General features: G+C 37.2%; 1 protein-coding gene and 1 pseudogene across 1 annotated transcript; both read right to left on the reverse strand.

Moving 5' to 3' along the window:
* Positions 1-2,747: 2,747 nt before the first annotated feature.
* Positions 2,748-5,149, reverse strand: LOC147286679 (uncharacterized). Its single transcript, XM_086242518.1, has 5 exons — positions 5,072-5,149; positions 4,539-4,936; positions 4,240-4,467; positions 4,036-4,128; positions 2,748-3,282 (listed from the first exon to the last, which is right to left on the reverse strand). The coding sequence occupies exons 2-5, from the start codon at positions 4,851-4,853 to the stop codon at positions 2,809-2,811; spliced, it is 1,110 nt and encodes a 369-aa protein (XP_086098644.1). The 5' UTR covers positions 4,854-4,936; positions 5,072-5,149; the 3' UTR covers positions 2,748-2,808.
* Positions 5,150-6,382: 1,233 nt separating this feature from the next.
* LOC147286680 (uncharacterized) lies at positions 6,383-9,960 on the reverse strand (annotated as a pseudogene).
* Between the last annotated feature and the right edge of the window lie 4,527 nt (positions 9,961-14,487).

Genomic DNA, 14,487 nt, shown 5'->3' on the forward strand with positions numbered 1-14,487 from the left:
GTACATGCTATATATATAGAGAGTAGATGAACCCTCTTGACTTCTCTAGAACATCTATTAGCCACATGTTTATCATATATTCTAGATAATTCCACAAATTCTTAGACTTCTCTAGTTAAGATAGTTACTAATAGAATTATCTAGAATACTCTTTCTACTTCTCAAGCTATCTTATAGACTTTTAGAATTATGTAGAACTTTTTGGAATATTCTAGCTTTAATTTGTATGGGCTTTGAGGAAGTCTCTAGAATTTTGTAGTATTTTCCAATAATGTGCATTAATTTTCAACACTCCTCCTTAATGTACATTTGGGATACTCCAAGCATGCTTCGTAGCATTTCAAATCTTGGTCTTGGAAGTGCCTTGGTGAAGATGTCTGCTATTTTCTCCTCCGTCTTGCAATACTTGAGTTCTATCTCCTTGTTTGCTGAGACTTCACGTAGAAAGTGATGCTTGATGGCAATGTGTTTTGTCCTACCATGAAACACTGGATTTTTTGCCATCGCTATAGCAGACTTGTTGTCACAAAATATTTTAGTAGCTTCATTTTGTTGTTCTCCCATGTCTTCAAATATTCTTCTCAGCCATATAGCTTGGCAGGCCGAACTTGACGCTGACACATACTCCGCTTCGGCTGATGATTGTGCCACTGTCTCTTGTTTTCTTGAAGACCATGAGAATATGCCAGACCCAATTGTGAATGCATAGCCTGATGTACTTTTGAAGTCGTCCGCTCCAGCCCAGTCGCTATCTGTGAATCCGAAGAGGCTTGTATCTGTAGAAGGTCTATACCATATGCCATAGTCAATAGTTCCTTGCAAGTACCTTAATATTCTTTTTGCTGCTCCATAGTGTATCTGACTTGGAGTTTGCATAAACCTTGAAAGTAGGCTGGTCGCGTACATAATGTCTGGTCGAGTTGTTGTTAGATAAAGTAGGCTTCCAATGAGACTTCTGTACGTTGATGCCTCCGTTTTTCCGGATCCATCGTCATTTCTTAGCTTTTCATTGGTGATGAGCGGTGTAGCCACGGTCTTGCACCCAGCCATCTTGAACTTCTTCAAGAGATTTTCAGTATACTTCTTTTGACATACGAAGATTCCATTTTCTTCTTGGCTTATCTCAATGCCAAGAAAATAGTGCAATTTACCGAGGTCACTCATCTCAAATGCCTTCATCATATCTTCTTTAAATTCTTGAATTAATTTTTCATTGTCTCCTGTATAGATAAGATCATCAACATATAGAGAGACAATAAGAATGGAGTTACCTTGAGTTTTGGTATAGAGTGTTGGCTCGCTTTTGCTTCTCTTAAATCCAGCATTGATGAAGTATTTGTCGATGCGGCTGTTCCACGCTCTTGGTGCTTGTTTAAGTCCATATAAGGCTTTCTTTAGTCTTAGGACTTTGTCTTCTCCTCCTTCCTCGATGAATCCTTGTGGTTGCTCCACATAGATTTCTTCTTCGAGCTCTCCATTTAGAAATGCTGATTTTACATCCAGTTGGTAGAGTTTCCACTTCTTTTGAGCTGCAAGAGCTATAAGTGCTCTTATTGTATCAACTCTTGCCACTGGCGCAAAAGTTTCATTATAGTCTATTCCTGGCTGTTGTGAGTAGCCTTTAGCTACTAATCTTGCTTTATGTTTTTGTATTGAGCCATCAGGATTAATTTTGGTCTTATAGACCCATTTCATGCCAATGATTTCTTTATTTGGTGGGCATTCTACAAGCTCCCATGTTTTATTTTTCTTAATTGTTTTAATTTCTTCTTCCATAGCCTTCCTCCATACTTCTTGTTTTACTGCAACTTCAAAACTTTCAGGTTCTAAAGTTATGAAATTGCATGTTTCATATATATCTCTGAGTGATTTTACTCTTCTAGGTGATGACTCAAAGGAAGATTCATCTTCTATTGATGGAGGAGTTAAAGAAGATGCAGGAGGCGTACCTGGCGTTTCTGAAATTTCTCTTTCATGTGCGTCTTCTTCAGGCTGTTGTGTTGGGGTTCACTACTAGAAAACTCAATAACCCTCACTGTGAATCTCAATGGGCATTAGCCCAAGAACCCACAGAGGACCAGTGGCATCATAGTATCCCCCACTGCCATGCCACAGCGCACACCTCAATGGCTCTTGAAGGGTGTAGCCAATAGAAAAACCCAACTGGATAACCTGTCTGTGGATAAAAGTCGTGGGTCCCACCCATTTGGAATATGCATATAAAAGTCTTCACACAGCTATATATGTGATTAATATATTATGCTAGATGAACCTCAATAAGAGAGCCTCTTTCAGCTATCAAGCTCACGTGGGGATCTTTAATTTGTACAAAATACGTATTGTGTTGCTATACATATACTACTTATTTCATACATTTAATAATATATTAATTTATAATTTTTTTGTCCCACCCTTTTACTAGCAGTGGCATATGTAATTAGATATTATTTGTTTTTCTTTTCTATCATGTGAGAGTGATTTGGTGATTAATTTGGTTAGCACATGTGGGTCTCATTATTTTGTAATATCTTGTCTTTTTTTGTTTGTCTGAATAATGTCTTATTAAATCCAATATATTAGATGCTAGCTTATAGGCTATTTCAATTAGTCCAATATTATACAAAATACCAGATATTATCATAAAGTTTTCAACATAAGGATAGTGAGATACCAATCACAAAGATATCATCATATAGATACCAAATAGTCAAATTAACTTCCAAAATATTTCAATCTTATACAAAATACCAAAAATTCCAATATTATACAAAATACCATATATTGCTCCAGCACTAACATTCCTCCATGCTAACTTATGGCCTCTGCTGCTCGCTTCCATAGATTGATGAATGATGTGAAGTGCATTTCAGATTCATTTACTCCTGCTGCAGCTAGTACTTGATCAAATCGATGTGCTACATTGTTGCCAATCTGTGATTCAAGTGCATCAAGTTTTTTCTGAATTCGGTCCTCTCTCTCTGCTCCCTCCTTCAGAATTCTTTGTTCTCTTTCAGCTGCTTCTTGCCTCACCTTTTCTATCTCAGCCTGTGCAGCCAATCTTGCTTCTTCATGCGTTGCTCGCATTAATTCAACTTCACGGGACATCCCCCGCCGCTCAGTAATAATTCCTGGGACATCTGACCACCTTACCCCAACTCCATACATACGAACTGTATTGCGCTTTTCTGGACCAAACACTTTGGCAAACATTTCATTTCGCACTTGTGTATTTATCTCACCCCCTTCTTGTAGGACAACCTCTTCCAGTTTATCAAACTCATCCTGCATCAGTTTATACATTTTGTTTATCCTAAGCCATTGGGTTTCTTGTAATACACAATACACATACTTAATTACAATTTTTTTGGACACTTCCTCATTCACTGGGACACGTCCCTTTCTTGTTTTCTTTGTATATACCAGTTTGAATAAATCCCATTTGTCCAGCTCTTCACCTGGGTGTTTTAGTTTCTAAACAAAATTTCACAGCTCATTGAGTAGGCACAACAATTTACAGTATGTTAAATAAGAAGACATGATATATGTAATCAAGTATGGAATATATTAGACCTTCTACATGGGCAATAATGATATACACATCAAACTCACAATTGATTCTTTATTTCTTATAAGAGATTCCAAAGTTTAGAATATCAACTATTTACAAATGATTGAATAATGTGGACAATTGGAAGCCAAACCAGATATCATGCATGGTGTGAAATAGAATTATGCCAATTCCAATAGGATGTAGCAAGTTGGGCGGATCCAAGAATTAAAATTGGGGAGGCTAAAGAAAATCTAAAATTTTCATTAATATTTGGAGCACCCATCCATTAACATACACAAACACATGCAACTTAAAAAATAACAACAATAAGTACCCATTAGGCCATTTAACCAAAAACACATATAGGGCCTAAATTCCTAAAATATTCCTAATTTGAAGTGAAACATTTAAGTTCAGCCATACAGGGGCTGCAATATATCCCTAAAAAAAACTGCTCTTATCAACCAAATGCATATCAAACTCACCCATTCATGGCATAATTGGGCAAAGCTCTTCCTCCCAGCAGTGTGGTTCAACATAGATTGCTTCCTATTTTTTCTGTTTGTGCTTGAACTTTTCTACATTCACCATACAATATCTAGAATTTAGTGTAGATAGAATTCATGTCTAATGTTACACATATGAATTTATTATTAGTATTTTGCAACAAAACAAAACTCTATATTTACCAGGCCATCAGGTTTGTCCCACTTATTCACCAACGCAATCCATTGGTTGCGATTTACACGATCGTCCAAGCATTCAAACCTCTCGGGCAGGTCCAAATACGGGAGGTACCACTTTTTGCATAGCTCTGACTTGAATGCTTTCCATCGATCGTGAAACTTGGCCACCACGATATTTTTTATATTACTTTGACAAGCCAAAGTGTTGGGATCAGACCAATCCAATGCGTCCTGCATCATAACTTTGTGAGTTACCTATTTGACTAGCAAAAATTGAGAGAAAACACCAAGTTTAACTTTACCTTTATAGTCTTCCATGCCTTTCCTATATCTAGAATTTCATCAAACTTGTCCCAACTAGGGACATCAATAGGAAAATTAGAAGGATCCCTAGCAGTAATCCCAATGAAGCTTGCAAACCGTGCAACTACGTCCCCCTCACCACCTACGGCTTGTCCAAGCTTGTTGAATTCTACCTTTTCTGGGCCAAAAACAGCAAACTTTTCTTTATTTGCCCCTCTTCCATTCTTGGCTTTTTTAGTTGGTCTAGAACTGTTGTTTGCCCCTTCCTCGTTGAATTCGTCATCACTTGGAGCCCCAAAACAGTCCATCAACATCTCATTACATTGGTCAGATAACAAATCCCCACCAAATGGTAGGCTGATCTCATGGTTTGCCCCTAAGGGTGTGTAAGTTTCCCCTGTTGAAGACAATAAAGATTGATGCATTTTGTGTAATCTCCTACAAATAAAAATGATGTTATAAAGTTGTAATAATCACCATATCAAATACAGTCCTTCTAACTATGATCTTCAACAACGGTTGGATAACATACCTGTTAGTATTTCACCACTACGTAGAAGTTTCTTCTCCAGATTAAGTTTTCCCCAATGAAGGCCACTCTTCCAAAGCAAAAGACAAGGAATCTAAATTCCCTCAATATCTGATTGGTTTAAGGATAAAGCTAGTGTTATGTGAATTTATATCCTTATCACTTAAGTAACTTGAATTGGAGCCAAACCCCAAAACTTTTGCAAAGAACGCGGGAGTCCCAAATTTTCTCCGCCCAAGTCAAAAAATGTTGTGTTTTGAACTTTTGATATCTATCTTTCTAATCCCCAAGTCCCAAATATATATTATAATATAAATATATGTTATATTTTTTTTGGTCAAATATATGTTATAATATAAATATAATTTATATAAAAGTAATGGCAAAGCTTGACTAAGAGGTTTGTGTTTGGTGGTCATGGTACGAATAAAATGCCAAAACCTTCAGACTTTCCTTTTAAAATTTTTTTATTGAACACATAATTATTATATATATAATATATATATAAAATAAAAATATATAAATATATATATATACATAAGGGAAAATTTTAGTTAAAGAACTCAAAATATACCACATATCTCAATTCAAGACATGAATTTTACTTTGTGTCAATTGAGGACTGAAACCTTTATTTTGTGTCAATTAAGGACCCTATTTTTTTCTATTTTTATCTCAACTTTGGCCCGACGTTTGACCCATCAAACCTTCATCAAATTCAGGAAACTTATATTGGATTTAAAGCTGTGCATCTCATCTTTACAACCATTAAAGATCACTTAAATCGGACACCTACAACTCCAGATAATCGACCCCAAAGTAGAGTACCCGAAACTGTCAAATTTTTCAGATATTTTCCCAGAGGTCCGATTGGACAGTTTCGGGTACCCTACTTTGGGGTCGATTATCTGGAGTTGTAGAGGTCTGATTTGGGTAATCTTTATATGGTTGTAAAGAGGAGATCCATATCTTTAAATCCAGTATAATTTTTCCGAATTTGGTTGAGTTTTAATGAGTGCAACGTCGGGCCAAAGTTGAGATAAAAACTGAAAAAAAAAAAAATTAAGGTCCTTAATTGACACAAAATGAAAATTTAGACAAATCGATAATTATTTGGTCATCTAAATTATGCAAACAAATACAATCCTTCTATTGTGTCTAAATTGGTCATACAAATATTAAAATAAAATACCACTATTAAAATAAAATAGTCATACAAACACATATTAAAATAAAATACTCTGAATCGGTCCTTAATTAGTCATACAAACACATATTAAAATAAAATACCACTATATATAAATAGTCAATGGGTTAAGCATTAGTGAGAACAATTCCTTCAACATCACTTCTTGCATGTATCTCATCGGCTTCATCATCTGCATCATCCAAACCTTGGGGATCAGCTATGTTTGGATCGGTACAATTGCCCATGTCAAACAAGTCACGTGGTCTTGTTCGCACTGCAACATGCCATGCATCCAGGCTCCATTGGATCTTCTACATCAAATACTTGTTCTGCTTGGGATCCAAGAATAAAAGTGTCTGGCGGTGGGATTAAACGTGAGAAATTGACCAGTGTAAATCCATACTCATCCACTTTCAAACCAGGACTTCGAGTTGACTTACAATTAACCCAATCACAATCAAACAAAATTACTTTACGACCATGTGAATAGTCCAACTCAATTATGTCCGTTACTATACCGTAATAGTCATTGGTCCCTTTCCTCGGGTTAGGATCTCGAGCACTAGCATAATTGTCTGCCTCACCTTGTACATAAACACCACAATTTTGTGTTTTTCCGTCTTCGTCAACTGATTTAATATGGAACCGAAATCCATTCATAATGTAGCCTTTCCACCGCCCTACCCTGGGGCATGGACCACTTGCCAGTGCCCGCAGATCCTCGTGAATGCCGCTACCATCATCATGTAATTGCTCAGCAATCTACACATAAGTGGATTAGACAAAGTCATGAAGATAATTTTTTTTTTACAAAAATTATGCATTAATAATTTAATATTGTAAGCATTAGTACTCACATGTTTACGAAACCACTCTGGAAACGACATGTGAGCCCGTTGTTGAGATTTCATTACACGTCCACGCCGGCCTCCCTTGGGCATAGAATTTTCTTCATGTATGCTGAAAAGGGAAATATTTGAAATTTATCCCCAAATGTTAAGAATTAATAAAATTGTTAGCATTATTAATTACCTTATGTACGGTTTGACTTGATCACAATTGAACAAGACACATCGGTGGGCTCTCTCCAATTCTTCGTGACCAATTTGGACTTTATTTATCGTCCCAAGTGAACGTCCTAGTTTTTTAAAGATTTCAAATCCTATACGCGTCCCTGCTCCTTCTTCATCTACATTTCGACCAGGCCTGTTTCGGCGAGTAATGGTATCATCCCCGAAGTACAATTCACAAAATGATAGGCACTCTTCCACAATGTATCCTTCAGCAATAGAAGCTTCTGGACGTGATTTGTTCCTCACGTACTTTTTAAGAGTATGCAAATACCTGAATGAACAACAATAAAGTAACATTCGTGAGAGAGAGAAAGATATATATATATATATATATATTTATATGAATTAGGAATTAACATATAGACTAACCTCTCAATTGGGTACATCCACCTATAATGCACAGGACCGGCGAGCGCCGCCTCGTCGGCTAGATGAATCGGTAAGTGAACCATTATGTCAAAAAAGGCAGGAGGCATTAACTTTTCCAGTTGGCATAATACTAGTGCAATGCGACTGGACAATGATTGAAAGTGATCATCTGTACCTACTTTGGTACATAAGTTTCGAAAAAAAGAGCTCAACTCTAACAAAACTCGCACGACATTTTGTGGTAGGCCTATACGTCTAATAGCAATAGGGAGCAAATATTGCATAATTATGTGACAATCATGACTCTTAAGTCCCACGAGTTTCTTCTCACTGACACGAACACACCTTGCAACATTTGATGAAAAGCCATCCGGTAAACGAATAGAAGCGAGTATATTACAAATGCATGTCTTTTCTTGATTTGATAGTGTGAAAGGCAATGGGGGGAGTACAGTACGATTCCCAACTACTTGAGGATGCAAAATGGACTTTATATTTAGTTTCATCAAGTCCATTCGGGGCGCTAAGGAATCTTTGTTCTTGCCTTCAATAGATAATAATGTCCCCACCACACTATCAGTAACATTCTTCTCAATATGCATAACATCAAGATTATGTCGCAAAAGTAGATCTTTCCAGTAAGGTAAATCATAAAAAATACTTTTTTTCTTCCAATTGGCATTATAATTAGGCTGACCTGGTCGGCTTCATTTATTCTTCCTTTTATTACCCTTGCCAAATTGAAATGTAAGATCACGCAAAGATGCCAAACACTCTTCCCCTGTCATAGGAATTGGTCGCGGTCGTATTTCAACTTTGCCATCAAATGATCGAGTGAAGCGACGAAACCTATGTTCAATTGGAAGCCATCGATGATGACCAAGATAACATTCCTTCTTACCATGAGTAAGCCTTGTGCTATCTGTGTCGTATGCGCATGTTGGGCATGCTTTCTTGCCCTTAGTGCTCCACCCAGATAGCATGGCATAAGCTGGAAAGTCATTTATAGTCCATATATAAAACTGCTGCACGCATCAAGAATGTTTCTTTTCTAAATGCATCATACGTGGGTATCCCTTCATCCCACAAAGTTTTCAACTCATCCACCAATGGCTGAAGAAAGACGTCTATATTGTTCCCTGGTGATGTAGGGCCCGGTATTATAAAGACAACATCATATATGGTTGTTTCATACAAAGCTATGGAGGGAGATTGTAAACAGCTAGAACAACTGGCCAGGTACTATGGGACGTACTCATCATTCCAAAAGGATTGAAGCCATCACTAGCCAAACCGAGACGAACATTTCTGATTTCACCAGAAAAATTAGGGAAGTCCCTATCAAGTTTTCTCCATGAAGGGGAATCTGCTGGGTGTCTAAGAACCCCATCTTGTGGTCGACTGTTGGCATGCCATGTCATTAACTCAGCAGTATGTCGGGACATGTAAAGGCGTTGAAGTCTTGGCCCTAACGGAAAGTACCGCAACACTTTGTTGGGAATTCTCTTTTTCAAATTACTAGACTCTGAAGCGTCAGTAGCATTTTTCTTGAATCGACTATTGCCACACACAATACATGATGTAGCGGTCTTATGCTCTTTCCAATATAACATACAGTCATTTTCACATGTATCAATTTTTTCATAAGTTAACCCTAAGTCAGTAATAAGTTTTTTGGTGTTGTAAAAACTCGAAGGCAAGTTTACACCTTTAGGAAACCAACATTTTAGTAAATCCAAGAGCTTGGTAAAAGAGATGTCGGTCCATTTATACATACACTTAATTTGATACAACCTTATTAAGAATGAAAGTTTTGTCCCCCCACAACCAGGATACAGTTCTACTTCAGCATCAGCCACTAAATGCATAAATTGTTCAACAGAAGGGGTCGGTCCTCGTGGATACTCATGGTCATCTTCGATATCGTCAATATTACCGAACTCATGCATGGCAAAAGCATCTTCTAATAGTGCTGTCATATTAGCCAAATCATTAAATACAGGATTGACTATGGGGGGGTTATGCAATTCTTCCCCATGAAATTTCCACGGTGCTTTAGCATAGTTTGTATCCATGCCTTTGAACATTAGATGATCTTCAACAACAGCTGGTGGCTTCCAAAACCGATTCCCACATAGTTTACATGGACATTTAATATTTCCCTCAAACCCAACTACTTCCATAGCATGACTAATAAAGGATCGCAGACCCTCGTTAAATTCTGCACTCATGTGGTCCGCATATACCCATTCTTTGTTCATTATGAATAGTCAACTGCAAATCTAACAAACATGGAAAATTACAAAGTCAATGTAATTAATAAATATACAGCATAGTCAATGATCGAATATCATTTATTTACATGAAAAAAAATGCATGCTTTAACTAAACCCTTATAACGCCAATCCTAAGGTGTGGGTCCTAACCCATTCAGTAATGACAAATTATGTATTGCCGAATGACTCAATCATACATGAGACGAGCAATAGAAATTTCGGCAGCACCTCCCTTGCGCTCCCACATGTACACTAACTTAGTATGTACAGCAGGAGCCTAAGGGGTGACTTAGCCAAAATTTCTACATGCGTCTAATGTACAATTGTGTCAACGGACAATACAGAATAAGTCATTACTAAACTGTCCAAAAATGGGACAATTCAAGAATTTGCATTGGAGCCATCAATCATCCAAATACAAATCCTTAAACGGGTGCTAAGGTATGCACATGCAATATATGCACATGAATTTGATAGTATATAAATGTCTTTAAAAGTTTTTACCAATCACCAATTTTAGAATCCAATAGAAACAGACAAAAATTTAGAGATGGTAAAACATACCTATTCGGATCACAGGGCAAAGGGTCAACCCATAAATACTGATCTGCATCCAATGCTTGCTTCACAGTCCATGCACCTCTACATAAGAGACAAATAGATAAAAAGTAAATTATAAAAGCATCCAAAAATTCACTACAAAGGGAGAAATGGAAGTCTGCTCACTCTCCATTATCAAATTAAGTCCTACAAAATTGCAACTAATAGGGCCAAAAGCTTGATTAACAGTTAGAGTCATATATTAATAGAATTTGTTAATATATGATTATAGTAATTTCATTATTTTCTTGAGCCAGTATATATTTGGATCCAGATTTAGGACAACAACAACAATTCCAAACCAAAACAAAAACATTACAAAAAATTCAACAAAACCCAGAAAAAATAAAAGCCAGCCCTCCTCATAATATCTTTCCTTCATGAGCAACAACAAAAAAGCCAATTACCTGTTGAAATATCAAGCCCTTCTCTTCTGAGTAACAATTTGTCAAAACACCTATGTCCTTGGTGATGATAGAGGATGTTGGTGAGACAGAGAAAGGAGGCGGCAAGAGAGAGAGAGAGGAATGGCGATGAGAGAGGAGAAAGAGAGAGGAGCCTATGGGTGAGATAGAGAGAGGGAGGCGACGAGAGAGGAGTCGGCGCAAGAGTCTGGTTGAGAAAAATAGAGAAAGTGAGGTTGTGAGTCTGGTGACTGTGAGGGTTTCTCTTTAATGTATTGTTTCAGACAAAAAAAAAAAGTATAAATTTTACTCCCAAGGCATGTATGTACGTATTATGTATTTTGAGTAATCAATTTTTTAATTAAGGGCCACTGCAACCTGTAGGTGTCACAATATTGATTGGGTTTGATAATATCAAAACATATTTATTGAGTTTTTTATTCTATTTTTCATTGTGCATTGCCATTAATCAAATAAAGTAAGTGAAAGAGTGTAAAAGTGGATTGACTTGGGACTTAAATGCCATTGCAGCCGTGGGAAAAAATATTGGGATATTCCCAAAGCCTTTGGTGTGGGTCATAACATATGGTCATTTGTCAGGTGTTTTCCATATTCCCCACAGGGAGGTGTGGGAATAAATTTAAGCCCACAGGCATCCAGTGACATTGACTGTTATTACCACAGAATGAGATGTGCAGTAGCTTATAATATAGTATGCACCACTGATGTACTGCAGTGGGAATGAAATCAGTGGTGGAAGGCCAATTTTCTAGTAGTGGTTGTCTCTGGTTCTCCTGACAGGACAGCACCTTTCTTCTCTATTTTTCCTTCATCCCAATTCCAAGATGCAGATTCATCAAACTTGACATCTCGGCTGATCACGAGCTTCTTAGTTCTTGGATTGTAGACTCGATAGCCTTTAGATTGAGAACTATATCCCATAAATATGCCAATTTCTGATTTTTCTTCTAGCTTATGTCTTTTTGGAGCTGGAATGTGCACATAGCATACACATCCAAAGACTTTGAGATGCTTTGCTGATGGCTTCTGGTTACTCCACACCTCAATAGGAGTCTTGTCTTGTAGAGTTTTTGTTGGACATCTATTTAGCAAGTATACTGCTGTGTATACTGCTTCTGCCCAAAATATCTTTGGTAGTCCTTTTTCAAATAGCATTGATCTAGCCATCTCCATTATAGTTCTATTTTTCCTTTCTGAGACTCCATTTTGTTCAGGAGCATAGCCCACTGTCAATTGGTGCTCTACTCCTTCATCTTCACAAAACTTGTTGAATTCTTTTGAGGTGTACTCTTTACCTCTATCGCTTCTAAGAGCTTTGATGTATTGGCCACTTTGTTTTTCGACATGAGCCTTGAACTTCTTAAAGACTTTGAAGACTTCTGATCTTTCACGTAGAAAATAAACCCATGTCATTCTAGAATAGTCATCAATGAAAAGAATGAAGTACCTGCTTTGATCGAGAGATGGGGTCCTCATTGGTCCACAGACGTCTGTATGCACGAGCTCCAACAAGGCTTTTGCTCTCCAAGTCTTTCCGGATGGAAATGCTTGTCGATGTTGTTTGCCAAGTTGACAGCCTTTGCAGACATCACCACTCTCCTTTATGCTTGGCAGATCTCTCATCATATTTTTCTGGTGAAGTAATTGTAGTCCAGGAAAGTTGAAGTGGCCAAATCTTTTATGCCAAAGCCATGAATCTTCTAGTTCTACTTTCATGGCCATATTTTTGACATATTGCCAATGGATGGGAAAATTTCTATTTTCCATCCTTACTTTAGCTATAATATGATTTTTATCTTTTTTGTCATATATTGTGCAGGAGTCTCTAGAAAAGTGTAGAGAATATCCATTTTCAATCATTTGGCCAACACTCAATAGATTATGCTCCAAGCTAGGAACTAAAAGAACATCATGAATTAATTTAGTTCCTTTGTTTGTATGGATAGAGATCGTACCTTTTCCTTTCGTCTCCACCAGTGCGCCATTTCCCAATTTAACTTGGGATTTTATGGATGTATCTATTTCAGAGAAGATGCTTTCGTCTCCTGTCATGTGGTTGCTGCAGCCACTGTCGATGTACCATTTCCTGTTGTTCACTTCAGTTGCTGCTTGACAAGTATAGAAAAGCTCTTCATCCTGCTCCTTTTCTTCTGTATAATTGGCTTGATAATTCTTCTTAAGCCGACAGTCTTTTTCCATATGTCCAAACTTTTTGCAGTTTCGACATTTTGGTTTTCCTCGAAACCAACAATCTTTTTCTAGGTGACTTGTCTTTTTACATGTTCCACATGGAGGGAAGTTTTTCTTCTCCTTGTTTTCATTTTTATTTTCCCAGTTATTGGGTTTATCTCCTCCTCTAGAATTTTCTTTTGATTTCCAGTTTCCTCTAGATTTCTGAGACCTTAAATTGACTTTTGACTGGAAGGCACTTTCTAGTGAACTTTCATTTCGCCTACTCAGTCTTTGTTCGTATGCTTCTAGAGAACCCATTAGTTCTGTTACTGAAAGAGCCGTTATATCTTTTGACTCTTCAATGGCAGTGACTATAGGGTCATACTTATCAGTAAGACTAATAAGTATTTTTTCTACAATTTTTGTATCAGTTATCTTTTCACCATAAGCTCTCAATTGATTTACTATTTCATTTACTTTGGAATAGTAATCTTTAGCGGTCTCAGAATCTTTCATTTTAAGATTTTCTAAATCTCTCCTTAGAGTTTGTAGTTTGACACTACGTACCTTTTCATTTCCTTGAAACTCTTCTTTCAAAGTATCCCAAGCCTCCTTTGAAGTTGTAGCTCCCATGATCCTTGGAAATATGGTGTCATCCAAAGCTTGTTGTAGAGCGTAAAGAGCCTTTGCGTCTCTCTGCTCGTCCTTCTTCGCCTGCTTTCGTTGCTCAGCGGTGGGTCTTTCTGGAACAGAGAACCCACTAGTAACAATGTCCCATAAGTCTTGAGACATAAAATAGGTTCTCATCTTGATGCTCCAAAAATCATAGTTTTCACCAGAGAATATTGGAAGAGGGATAGAGTTTTGGCTAGAGTTATTAGACATGGTGGTAAATTAGGATGACCCTACGCCCAATAAGAAAGCTCTGATACCACTGTTAGAAATTTAGAGGGTGTTTAGAACACTTGTAGCTAATGGCTTGTGTAAGCTTCTATTAGCTACTTATGCTTGATATGAGAAACTTGGGTGAAAAGTATTAGAGTGGAGTGGAGACCTTAGTTAGAAATAGGACAATTTTATTTAGAAGTAAATGAGGAATACAAGGCTTTAGTAGATGTCTAGGACAATAGGACTTAGGAGTAGTGGCTTTTAGTATTGCCTCTTGCTTGCACTTAGATATGGGTACATGCTATATATATAGAGAGTAGATGAACCCTCTTGACTTCTCTAGAACATCTATTAGCCACATGTTTATCATATATTCTAGATAATTCCACAAATTCTTAGACTTCTCTAGTTAAGATAGTTACTAATA

The sequence above is a fragment of the Dryas octopetala genome, chromosome 4, assembly GCF_963921425.1.
Source record: "Dryas octopetala chromosome 4, drDryOcto1.1, whole genome shotgun sequence".
NCBI classification, from domain to species: Eukaryota; Viridiplantae; Streptophyta; class Magnoliopsida; order Rosales; family Rosaceae; genus Dryas; species Dryas octopetala.

Bases quoted from the DNA above. Each gene is read 5' to 3' on its own strand.
- LOC147286679 (XM_086242518.1), bottom strand. From the start codon at position 4,853: ATGTTGATGGACTGTTTTGGGGCTCCAAGTGATGACGAATTCAACGAG. The intron at 4,129-4,239 runs GTAAATATAGAG...TGGTGAATGTAG, and splicing joins GGGACAAACCTGATGGCCTG to AAAAGTTCAAGCACAAACAG. The intron at 3,283-4,035 runs GTGAGTTTGATA...AAACTGATGCAG, and splicing joins CCCAATTATGCCATGAATGG to GATGAGTTTGATAAACTGGA.